Source organism: Daktulosphaira vitifoliae, unplaced genomic scaffold, assembly GCF_025091365.1.
Source record: "Daktulosphaira vitifoliae isolate Bord-2020 unplaced genomic scaffold, ASM2509136v1 Scaffold_3, whole genome shotgun sequence".
NCBI classification, from domain to species: Eukaryota; Metazoa; Arthropoda; class Insecta; order Hemiptera; family Phylloxeridae; genus Daktulosphaira; species Daktulosphaira vitifoliae.
In genome coordinates this window covers 25,099,214-25,113,166 of record NW_026099574.1, presented here as the reverse complement: position 1 = coordinate 25,113,166, position 13,953 = coordinate 25,099,214, and the positions used below count along the sequence as shown (strand labels likewise).

The 13,953-nt window shown below is 26.6% G+C and overlaps 1 protein-coding gene across 3 annotated transcripts in view; it reads left to right on the top strand.

Annotated features, from left to right (window-relative positions):
- Positions 1 to 13,953, top strand: part of LOC126901806 (TOX high mobility group box family member 3-like) — a 67,151-nt gene that overhangs the window by 46,664 nt on the left and 6,534 nt on the right. For all 3 annotated transcript variants that reach the window (XM_050678574.1, XM_050678573.1, XM_050678576.1), the window contains exons 2-7: positions 444 to 530; positions 4,951 to 5,133; positions 5,656 to 5,798; positions 6,674 to 6,995; positions 7,896 to 8,023; positions 12,774 to 12,909. In XM_050678574.1, coding sequence (XP_050534531.1) covers positions 444 to 530; positions 4,951 to 5,133; positions 5,656 to 5,798; positions 6,674 to 6,995; positions 7,896 to 8,023; positions 12,774 to 12,909 — 999 coding nt within the window. The remainder of the gene's footprint in view (positions 1 to 443; positions 531 to 4,950; positions 5,134 to 5,655; positions 5,799 to 6,673; positions 6,996 to 7,895; positions 8,024 to 12,773; positions 12,910 to 13,953) is intronic.

Below are 13,953 nucleotides of genomic sequence, written 5' to 3'. Positions count from 1 at the left end.
GAATCAGTTACAAGTAGAAAAAAATTATGAATTTTTATTTTACATGGATTTAACTACAAATAGTACTTTAATGTTCAATTTTTACAATAAATGTTAATATATTATTAGTGAAGTACTTTGATTTAACTAACGTGTCTATTATTTAGATGATATTTTATTGGATTAATTGCTACGTAACAGTTAGATTCAGAAAAAAAATACTAATTTATTGTTATATTATCTGATAGTTGAAATTTATTTGCTTAAGTTGTTAAGTTACATATGTGAGATATTTTGTGTCTATAATTGGAATATTTTTATTTCATCGATAAAAAAAATATAAATTCTCATGATTTCGAGACTATAAAATGTATAATACTATTTTCTTTGCACGAAATACACTATTTAATAAATTTAATAATAATTTCTAATGTATATTGTACAATTTTATTTTTAATTTACAGAGAAGCGACAATCTGGACTTATCACTTTCGGTTGCTCACAATATGCATAACAACAACAACAACCATTACATGAGCATGGGAGAACATGTAAGTTATAATTATTGTATTAATATATATATTATAAGTAGGATTGTGTATTACAAAAATCCTACAAAACATGTTTAATTTCTACATTTCTATTATTTTTATTATTATTCGAAAGCACTTATTTCAAAGTATTTTAATTTCATAGATTTTTAAACACATTTTGTGTTTAAACTATAAAATGATAATAATAAACCGGAACTCTAAATAAAAGTGTTTTAGTTCGATTATTTTATTCGCCTTTCTATATGCTCAACTTTTAAACATTTAACATAATCTGTAGGTAGACATTCAATTAGAAAATAATCATTTTTTTAAAATGTAAACACCAGTGTGATATTCACCTTATGCGTGTATTTGTGGTATTAACTATAAAGAAAAGTCGTAAATTATAATAGAATATCTAATAAAATGGTAAAGAAAAAGAGGAAAATAGTGTTACTTTGGCCACGACTATAGATTGTTGTTCAATGGAGAACAGTGGAGGAATGAGAAAGAGGTTTTGAATTATTCAACAAATAACAGGCTATTGTATGTTTATTCTTCTGCCTTCTCATATATTTATCTGCCGATCTTTTTGCGATTTGTATATTTTTATAAACAAATGTAAAATAATAAGTTCATCATACGTAAATCAATAGTTCATAATGTAAATATATATGCAAATTAATCATAGTTTTTATCTTTTGTAATTTTGATTTAGTTTTATCAGTATAATAGCTGTAATTAAAACGAACTTCGATTTAATCACATTATTATTGTTGTTTTTCAAATATCTCAGCTACACTGTAATTAGGATACTAGAAAGGCTTTACAATAACTGGCTTTGGATTTAAATTCTTTTTTTACCACTTTGACTTTATCTGTTTTAGAATTTTTATTATTACATTCCTTCATCGTATAAATGCAATAGTAATATTATGAGAAAAATACTATAATCGTGCCCACTGAGATAATATACAATACAGTACCGTTTCCCTTACCCACCTTCCAGTATTCAAGATAAATATGATTTTATTTATTCAATTGCGAAGAATAAACAACTCGTTTATCTTTGTAGAAACATTAATCCTGCAAAGCGTTATCTCAGTAGTATACGTCAAAGAGTTGGGGCAAAAGTAAATTGAAAAGTAAAACACATATAGACACTCAAAATGGTTTATAAACGCTTAACTTTTTTGTAACTTATAAATAAGTATGCTGTATAACCTATTCTCGAGATTGGTTGATTAGGTACTACATTGTTGTTAAGGCGATTCATTATTTTCTGTGAGTGAAGATTTATGTAAATGAATTACCATAGAGACAATAATTTAAAAGTAAAATTTAAGTCTGGTAGACAATACAGAACTACCAGAATTGTATACTATAAATTATTGTATAAAATAGAGTAGTATGAATACAATGTAAATTCTTTAACATCTAATTTTGTTGTTAGATACATTAGGAGATCATTTTTAATGGAAAAAAGTAATGTGGATTTCGAATAAACTGACGTAGAGATAAAATCAGATTAAATTGTTTAAAAAAGATTTATTAATTCTCATTTATTCAAATTATTATTACGTTTTTGAAGTGGAATCTCTCTTCGGTTAATCAACTTATTAAATATTTACTACTCGAATTTTAACGAACCTGTTCAAAAGTATGGAAACCAGTTTTTCATTCATTCATCAAAAATTTTTTAAAGTTGTTATTATTTAATAGTTTGACATCATTATCTTATCTTAAACTCATGAAACATTTTTAATTATTTTATTTTGTATATTGTATTTTATAAATTTATTATTCGAACGTTATATTAAGTGAAATTTTGTACAATTTTGGATGCTTAGGTAAATTATATCTAAGCGTCATTAATATAGTAATTATTATAATGGATACATTAATACTTTCATAATTAACAAATCTAAATAATTAATATTTGGGTGATACATTACTTATAATAATAAACTCAACATTTAGAATAAATAATTTCAATTTATCGTACATATTTCTTATCGATAAATTTTCCTTAAAAGATAATAAAAAACTGAACATTTTAAAATTTAAAATAGTTTGTGATAATGATATTATGGGTCGTAATACACAGTAGTAATGAGTATCAACTGTATGTAGCATGTAATGACGTAATGTTGCTACTTGTTTAGCATATTATTAAAAACTAAAAAAATAAAATTACCTATACAATGTAATAATGACGTAGCGCAGTGAATACATATTTGGCCAACGCCATTGACCTTCGGTAGATCTTTGCTACTAAATAATACATAGTAGTTGCTATTATTAATGAACACAACGTACATTGCTATTTTTGAAAAATATGATTTATCAGTATTTTATCACCATTCGTAATTATAATTAGAACTTAGTAATAAGTAATTTCGGTGTGATAAGTATGAGGAGAATTTTTAAACGAATTTCTGAACTCGAGACAGGACGGCGACCCACGTCGAGTTTTTCGCGCGTCAATTGCCTTCTGCCACTCATTTTTTTCAATTTCATTTGAGAGGCATTCGTAATAATATTATTATTTATTACTAGTACCGATGAAGAATTACAGCTTCATTTTGTTGGTAATCGACTACGCTCGGAGTATAATAAAACAATTTTGCCAAATTCAAATAGTGACTTTGATTTCGTATAAATCCAAGAAACGTTTGACAAACAATATTCTAATAGTTTTTTTTGTCGCCAAGTCGTTTGCATGGTTTTCATCTCAAGGAGGTAATTCAAAACGAAAAAATAAAAAGCATTTGCCTTAAATGTGACGTGAAAAGTTTCATTTTATTTAGCATTTTATTTTACGTTTAACGTTCTAACATAATTTTAGATTTATTATTTATGAATATTTTCTATAGAAAAGAAAATTAAATTGTCTTCATTCAGAATACAATTTTCTGAGAAAATACAAAACAAGTTTTGTTAAAAAGTTTTTAAACTAACAAATGAAAAAGGTGTTCTCTTCAACGGAAATTCTAAATGTAAAAAACAAATCGATATTTTCCCTAACGTAACTTTTCAAGATAATATTAATAACATTACATTCCATTTGCTGTGTAAAATGTACGTCATAGCGACCGTTACTAAGACTATTAAATGTCTAGTTGATTAAACAAAAATTGATTTCATTGTACGTCAAAATAAAATTAAAAATATCTTTTAATTTTCTAAAGAATGAATTGAAAAATTTATTGCTGCCATGTTGCCCGTAAATCATTATTGCCCCCAATGATATTCTTTTAATGGCATTTTCTACTTCAATTATTGTTCCGATAGGGCTATTTTTAACAAATATTAACTATTACGTTTTTATCCAACTAAATTAATTGCTACCCATGTTTAAAAGTATTATTTTATTCGAATAGGTATAGAAATGAAAATAATCCTTAAAACAAGAGTACTATAACAGTTTATTATGTTAAATGTACTCCGTTTGAAAACGAAATGGAGGTAGTATTATTATAGCAGTTTTGTTGTAATTATAGTAAAACAAATTCAGAAATAAGAAAAAAAGCAAATAGATATTTAAAATAAAAGACTATAATGAAAAGGAATTTATATGAGCTTGGAGCGCTGATTACAAATAGAAGATTGAAATAAATTGTTATTGGCTCAGTGGTTATGATTGGTTTTAATTAAGAATATATTTTTCTGTAATAGTGAAACGTTTATTAACTAGATGGAAGTTTTGTATGGTGTACATCTTATACATTTTGTTTGGCTATTAATGAAAAATGACACGTTGTATTATTTTGGGCGCATTTAGAAATTCATAATGGGTGTGAATATGATTTTTCGATCGACAAGCCTCTATGAAATTTGTTTTATTCATTTTGAGCATAAAAATATACAAAAAGTATACATAAAAATATAAAAAATATACATAAAAGTATACAAACATTTTTACGTCATGGCCAATGAAAAGAGGATTCTATCCTGTAGTGTATCCCCTCTGAGTACACCACTGGTGTGATTTATTAATTATTATTTTATTGACAAATTTGGTAATTCTTTAATTCTACCCTTTGTCATCTTTATTAGCCTTTATTATATTATAAGTTCAACGGCTATGTTATTTTTTCCTTAATACTCGGAACGAATTTCCAAACTTTCTTGATTACTACTTTTGATATTTCTTCTTAAGTGTTCTTTTAAGAGTAATTATCCTTTTCGGTACAATTTAAATAATTTAATTGGGTTCCTTTACTTTATTTTTATCTTGACTCAGCACAAGTCTGTTATCCAAGTATCGTATAACTTTTCAAACTACGGCTTATTAAAATTTGCAAATTGTAATTAAACGTATTAATTATTGCACCCTTCTCTACAGTCAACAGCGTTACTTAGAATTTATTTTGCCTTTTAATTTTACAATAATGTATGGGTTATATTATTTACTGAACAAATATTTTGTTTTTAGACGTTTCACACACCAAGTTTTGGCGATGAAGGCTTTGACATACCGTCTATGGCTAATCAAGTAAACAACTCTAATACCTCTTCAAACTGTAATACTGTGTCTAGCCCATCGAATAGTTCAGCAGATTCAATAATTACATCTCATACTCAACCACAACCTGCATTAGCTTATCAACACACACAGGTAATAATTGCAGCTAAATCCTTGAATATCATGTGAAGAGTAAAACATACTAAAAGAGTATTATCGCAAAATAGTTTCTGTCAAAGTCTTCATAAATTCACTGATATTTGAATTATTTTAACCGAAAGCTTAGTGAATGGATCATTATATTATATCATCAAAATGAATTTAATTATTCTTTTAAAAGTACACAATTAATAAGATTCAATAAAAATTATTATTATGTTTAATGTAGATGTATATTTTTAGACGCGACTAATGAAAATAACTATATATTCTTTTTTTGACACATAATGTTGTCCTGTTGATAATATTTTCTTATTTGTATTCCTTAAAGACACGCATATGCATATTCAATACAAATTCCCATGTTTTCTTAAGCGCATACCAATTTAATGTATAATGAATTTGACTATTAAATTTGTATTTTGATGTCATATATATTTCATCTGACGTATGATCATAAAATATCAGTATAGTGATCTTAATGTGATAAATATGGTCTACTTATTTATATTATAGCAAATGATGAATCATCATCATGCCCAAGATACCAGTGGGATGCAGGGGATGAATACGCACAACACGCACCATTCACACCAATCGGCTTATCAGCAGCCACTATACTTGACCGGTCACGAACACGGACTTGGACTTAACGTCAGGTAAAATACATAAACGATACAACTGTATTTTTTGTAAAAATTATTTAAAAATAACTATTCATTTGAATATAATATTCTGCTTGGTCAAAATTAAATATCATGGATTAGTTTTGTTTTTGAGTTTCTTAATGTTTTATTTAACTAAAGTGTCACGTTCACATTTATATTGAAGCAAATCATTGAAGGTTTAACATCGGAAATTTTCAAGAACTCACTCGCATTATAGTTGTACATTTAATCCACTGGCATTTTAGTTAAGTGTAGCACATAAGCCTTTTCTAAGGAAAATGGTGCAAAGTTTTACTTCGAATTTCATTTCAAATCATTGTTTAGTATTTCTACGCTATCATTTGAACTATTTCAACCAATGTTTTCATTATATTCATTTACCATTATATTTTTTCAAGTTATTTAGATTACACTTCAATTAAGTAATAATCAAATTATTTCCATTATAAATCACCAAAAATATTTTGATTATTTGATGGAATTTACTTAAAATGTTTCTTGGAAAATATTCTGCAATAACTTATAGGAAGATTCATTAGTTGGATTTTAATTAAAAGGTCTTGCACTAAATATACTTTGAATTGTCATTGAAAGTATATAATTCTCATTAGTTACCCTATAAATTGTCCATCGTTATAATTACTCTTCGTTAATACATTGTTCTCATCAAACATACATTCTATGAAGAGTTAAAATTATTAACCGATATTTCTGAAGCACGCTGCTGTTTTGAATACTTCTTACTAAATTTTAATTGCACAAACAAACTTTTAATTGCGATAAATATTTTCTACGTTCCCAGCTATTTGTACGATTATTATTGTTATTCATTTAAAATCTGTCACGAGTATATGTATAAAATATAGTTCCAGTTATTCTCAACCAAGTTACACACCTTTGAACAACACTAATGCTTCTAATGGGTCACAAAATGGAATGATGTACCATCGACACCATCAAGCTCCCAACCAGCAACAACAGCAACAGCAGCAACATCATCATCAACAGCAACACCCTAACATGATACAACCGACTCATTTACACTATACTAATATGGGACCTCCGGCTACTAGTCCACTTACTCCTTCTTTAGACATGCAACATCGGCATTCCAATCCAACTCCGACTCCGGAAGGTATTAATACTACCAGCGATGATAGTGATGATAGTACACCACATCAAACAATGGTGAGTTTAATTTATTTTTTAATTGTATGAAAAAATGAGTAATTTTCGAAAAATAAATTATAATATTTCTTTGAATATTTTTAATACATGTTCTTGTATTGTATTCTACTTCACAAAACTAGAATCAATTTTCGTATTCGAAATTCCGCTGTATTGTTTTTGATCTAAAGAAAATAACAACAAATGTGTTGAATAAAATGACTTTCCATTAATTGTATAAATTAAAATCTCAATTTATAAACAAATAAAAATAAAAACCATACAACCATAAATGTAATTTTTATTTGAATATAGTTAAAAAATGTTATGGATTAGTTGAATTGAAAATGTCATTAGTTTAACTTTTTATCATCATCATCATTATAAGGTTTATGCACTTTTTCATCGTTACTCAAAATTCCAATTTCCTGTTTATGTTTTCAAGTGTTCATATAATCCAATAATGTCATGTAAAGTGAAATAAAAATGGGTAGGTGTTTCCAAGTAAAATTCTAGGCAATTCCGTTTGAATAATGTATGCAATTTTATGCAAAGGGCAGGGTTTATATTGCCTCTAAAAAAATAAATTAGACGTATATGTATGTATATTTTTGTGTGTATATATTCTTTGCGATCCATATTTCATACGGTATTTTTGGGTTAAAATGTGTTATTATCGTTCGGTACTCTCATACATATTTTATGGACCGCACCATTATACATGTTTCTTAGCTAATATTTATCGAATAATTGAATACTATTTACATAAACATTAGAATAAAAAAAAAAAAATTTTAAATGCCCCTATGCATTATAAGCCACTTTTTTCGCTAAGCATACAATATACTTAATGGATATTTTTATTTAATTTTATTTTTATATAAGGAGTTTTGTTGTTTCAAAAAAAAATGATATTTTTAGCTTGCAAACAAGAGAGAACGTCTTTCCCCAGAACCAATTGATGGTTGTGGTGGTATTATGAAAATGCAGCAAAAGAAGCCTAAACCAACAAAAAAGAAAAAGAAACGAGATCCAAATGAACCACAAAAGTAAGTGATATTTTACTTTGTGTTACGTTATTTTAAATCAGTAATATATATATATAACTAAGATAACTAGGGTACAGTTTAAGTAGCAAAATAAAAATATTTATACAAAAATATATTCTTGAGAAGACGAATTTTACTAGTATGGAATAATTAAAATAATTACACTTTTAGATTAATTTGACCAGTGATTGGTTGAACATTTATTTTAGATTCATCCATTATAAAAAATATATAAAAAAAGTAATTTTAATAAATTTTAATTAAATTAGTATTAGTAGTTTTTAATTAAAACTGAATCATAAATCATCGTAATTACTGTTTACCAGTTTTCATAAAATGTGATGACATTATTGGTATTTGAATTTTTTTAATTAATTATTATTTATTAAACAAATAGTAATTTATAGTCTGTCAAGTTTGAAAATTAATTGTGCATGGCATAAATATTCACAACGTAGAAATGGTAATTTATTATGATGATACATTAGTTAGTTGTGTTCAAATATTTCTAATTTAATAAATTATTAAGTTTAACGGTACCTTTAAACATTCCAATACCTTTTTGAAATATATTATTACAAATATGACAGCAAATACAAAAACAAATCCCGGTATAAAATGTGTTTCTAACGCTGGTGAGTTAATACGAAAACATAACGCCAGCATCTTAAGTGCTTTATGCTTTTGTTAGCTTTCGGATTACTTCTCTTAACGACATATTTAAAACATTTGGTGCCTTTTGTTGCGCTTTCATTAAAAATAATTTATGTTCCTTTAGCCTTTGTTGCTTGCCGTCATTTAAAGAACGCTAAGTTCTCCTTTTATTTTATTATTTAGAAAAAACCAGACATAGATATAATACATACATTGTATTGTATAAAATCCTAAACGTCAAAAGGTTTGTTGTACATATAATACTGAATCGTTTTGTTCATACAAAACTCACACCTGTTCTTCGCCAATCTGCCGTCGACAGAACCTAAACGTCATAGAATATGGACTTCCTACCAAGTTGTCTGTGATGAATTCACATTTAATGTCAGAATAACATTATGACAAATATAGAAATTAATCGCTGAAAAATATAAAGCAGTTAATTGTATTATACAGAAAATTAGCCTTGAATATTTTTAAATTGAAATACTGTAAAAAACAATATTTAATTATAAGAACAGTTTATAGTAGCGTTGTCAACCAAAATGGTTGATTGGAATGATGATATAGTTATGTGTAAACGGTAAAATGTTTGCCAAGACATTTTCATGTAGCTAAAAAAGGACAGCTCTACAACTTAATCACGTTATTAATTACTATACTTCATCATCAATTAATTCCAAAATATTAATGATCCGAAACAATAACTACAGTATGAATTGACTCAAGTAAACAAACTCTGATATGACATAACAGACTCAAATACATAATTAAGAATTTATTGTGTAGTGCTTTTTAATATCGAAATTGAATTGAAATAATCAAAACTTAGAAAGAAAATAGTACGTGCATTCGATTAATCTAAGTCAATTGATACTATTTTTCACTATTCACAATTTTATCTAAATTTAATTTACATAAGTAATTTATGTTAATGAAAGTCGAGAAATGAGTACTTATTATTATTTACATCCTAAGTACTCTATTATTTTGTTTTATCAATTGAAAACTGAATGTCATGAATATACTGATTGGAAGGAATTATTTTTTAATTATCATGTGCACGCCAAGATATTAAAAGTACTATTGTTGTATTTTTTTTCGTTTTGATCATGTGAGCACGGCAGCGTGGAAATGAGATGATTGCATTATTTATTATTCGGAAACTACACTAGGGAAGTTTTTCCGAAATAAGAGTGTTATATTGATGAAACTAATTTAAGTTATTCCATTCTACCCCCAAGAAGAGATGAAGGATTAGGTGAATGACGTTATTTATAAAATTTCACAACTATTTCAGATGTAATTGAATATTCGAAATATTAGCAATTTAAATAATATCAAGTATTTACATTTCTTAAAATATAAATTACTTCTACTCGGAAATGAAATTCTATATTCAGAAGAAACTTTAGTAATCAAATATTTGGTATATATAATGAGCATTATGTTAATTATTTTCATTATTCGATATTGTTAAAATCAAATTTTGAATGAACTATAGTGTCGTATTGCTTTCTTCTCTATTATGCCAACAATGACATTTTTTATTTTATCTAATGTGGTGAAATATAATAATTTAATCATTTGATTCATTTCATAATTATAAAAAATAATAATTCAATATCAATTTCATTTTATAAAGTGGTGTGTTGATAAACATCACTTTCGTGGGTCGATATAAACTTTAAAATAAGTATTTACTAAATTGTAAGTATTTTAATACATTGATTAGGTAGTAAGGGTACAGCTCGTACTGGTGTATATTTTAACACATACCCCGACCGCGTTACATAGTCACTCTATGTATTAAAATTCCTGTAACTTAATAATTACTCATTCTAAAGTTGTTATTGAGCTACCAACTTAACAATTTAGAAGAAAAAGGTTTAAAAATTATTAATTTGAAATTTCAAAATATAAATAATAATTTTATTTTTTTAAATTTAAAATAAATAACATATAATATGTTTTTAACGTAGTATAAGAATGTAAGATTCCAAAAAAAAGTAACCTAAAATATTTGCTAGATCAAAAGTTATTAAGTATGCCGTGACTTGGTAGAACATCTTATTGTTCTATACAAAGATTATTAATACTTATTTATGAAAATAAAATTGCTGCTGTCTGGGTCTTCTGAGTCAACCATATAATTTTTTAAATTTGTAACAATGCTTCATCATGGCTCACATCAACCAGAAAGACGATAATTATTTTGTTAAATTAAAAATTTGTTAACAGTTTTGGTCGGAAATCATCAAGATATAATTGCATCTGAAGTGGAAACGACTGATAATATGATATTCAAGAGAACTTTTGAGAATATTACTGTACGCTAAAACTTCTATTTTGTTGGCTTTATGTATTCTATTTGTGGAATGTGGTAATTTTCGTCAAAAACTTCAAAACTACCCTCTCTACGTTCACTCCTATCTTTCTCATATAATATACGTATTCTCATTTATTATCCACGGCAAAAGTTTATTATATTTTATGTTCCAACGTAATATTGATCCTTGCTGGGTCGGGTTATTACTAAAGTTCTCTTGAGTGTGTAGTTGTTCGACATTTAAACTTTTCAATGAAAAACTCGTCTCCACCTTGCGCTGAATATGAATTGGTAAAAGGGGTCGAAGAAATAATTTTTTGTTCGAAAGTTGTTGGGAAGAATGTATTTTTTCAAAATTGTTTAACAGATGGAAACAGGCTTGCCGTCTTGATGGATAGCTACCAAAAACAAATATTTTCCTATTTACACAAGTAACAGAGTAAATATATAAAATATTTTTTATCGCGGTCTATGTTATCATTTCATCCCATTATACAATGCACCTGCAGATAAGATGAAGATGCATTTTTTCTTATTCATTTAAATATAAATCTATGACTATCGTAGTCAAGAAGAGATAAAACGGAGTAATCAATGAGGTATTCATTACTGAAAACGATTTTCGGAAAGACTTTTATCTTGCTTTTTATGCATTCAATTAAGGCTGCAGTGATGTAAATCTAATTAAAACTTTACTGTCTTGACGATACTAAATTCAGCTTCAATTATAGATAGGTTCCTGGAGAAGTAGACGAGGTAAAGAGTTATACTCGACAGCGTACATTTTTCCAGTTTTATGCATAGACCATGTAGTACAAAGAAGAGTAATTATAGTAATTATTTAACGTCAAAGCGTTTACACTTAATACATTTTTCAAAACAAAAACGCTTTTGCTGCTGCTATTAAATAAAGATTATAGGGTTTAAAATAGTACTCTAATACTGTTTTAATAGCATAAACTTTTGAAGCAAAATTAGTATGTGCATTATAAAATATATGTTTTAGTAAAGGAAATAATCACATAAAATTTATACAAACCATAAAATGGTATTTATTTTTTTATTTTTATTATTGTATTAATGAAATAAAACAGTGAATAATAAAATAGAGTTTATAATACACTAAGTAATATTATGTTCAAACAAAATAAATTACAGTGAATACTTTAAGTGTATATTATGATTATTTTTATGGTACATTTACATGCGAATCGATAGTTTTTACCACTCAAACTTCCGGAGCTCTCTGCCATAAACTTCTATACCCTAATTACATAAAATATACTTAAAGCAATCTAAACTCACTATTAATTATTATACTTTGAGCCGAATATAAATTGAACCATTTGCGCGAATAATAATAATATTAACAACAATAATAATATATGTTCTTTTGAGCAATGGTGGCAGTAAGTTTTAAAGTTAACAGACTGAACTCGATGTGACTAAATCCCAATTTATTAATGACTCAAAACTCTTATAATATTCAACATGATTTATTCACAAAGATATTGTGCAAATTAACGCAATAAAGATAATTAAGTTTACTGCTAAAATGGCGACGTTTGCATAATAAATGCTGGAGAAGTTTTTTTATGTACTTAAGGCAAAAATTTAACAATCATAATCTTGCTCAAAGCGTTTCAAAAAACTGCACATTTAATTTTTTTAATTGAACGACACAGCTTTAATTAATTAATAATAAGTATATTTAAAAGTTTAAATTATTAACATCCTAATTAAAAATGCTATGTTTGTTTTTTCTAGACCTGTGTCTGCTTATGCTCTATTCTTTAGGGACACTCAAGCAGCTATTAAGGGCAAGAATCCCAATGCTAGTTTTGGAGAAGTATCTAAGATTGTTGCATCCATGTGGGACTCATTGGATGCTGACCACAAAAACGTAAGTAATCAACTGGTATATTCTTTTTTTAGTATGATAATTATATTTAGATTAAAAATTAGACTAATTCATTTCTGAGAAATTCAAACTAAAACATCAATCAAGAAAGCTTGTTTCGTATTCTTGAATAATAACAAAGAAAATAATATTATGTTTATAAGACTGACAGATTAAAATCCTTTTTACTGTTAAATCGGTCTCTTGCTCTCCTTTCGTTTTGGCAAACTCGCCTGCTCATAAACATTTTCTCTTATTATTTATATCGACAAAAGAAAAACATTTTATAGAAAAGAAAATCTTTACCCCTTATTTCTGTGTTTCGTTTTTCACAGCTACACAGTCTTTATACAAATGAAAAATAGTAATCCATTTTTAGAAGTGCCCTCAGTTAGATCGAACACATTAATAAAACCAAATATACAGAAACAGTATAAGAAGAAGGAGTAAGTAAGAAAGAGAATATTGATGATGAAGGAGATTGGGTCTTATGGTGGCAGAGAAATGGGACAGGGGGTTATACTCTTTCTAGAGAATAAATAATGTCGAAGCTGACGTTATGAAAATATAAGTTGGGTAGTATGTGCTAAGAAAGTAATTTTTAAAGCTTTTTCACTTGTAAATTTGTATATAGAGGTAGGTTTTGATATATAAGAATCAAAAGAAAATGTTGTTGAAAATATGTAAATAATATTGATAATAAAGAGATAGAATGAGAAATTTGTTTATGCCAAATCTAAGGAAGTGATAATTATTAACGAATTTAGGGACTCGCCTGGAGCAGGCAAACTATTTGCTTAAATTATTCGATTAAATTTTGTGAGATTAGTTTATTTATGCCTTTATTGATACAAATAGGTAACTAGAAAAAAGAAGTGTCTTTTTATAATAAAACCGAATGTAAGAAAGTTGAAGTTTTAATTATATATTGTGAAGAAAATGTTTAAACAAATTCAATAGAGGTTAATATTCTGAGTGAATTTTATATTAATAATACAATTAAAAACAATTTTTTTAAATGGATTTTTAACAATAAATAAACCAAAA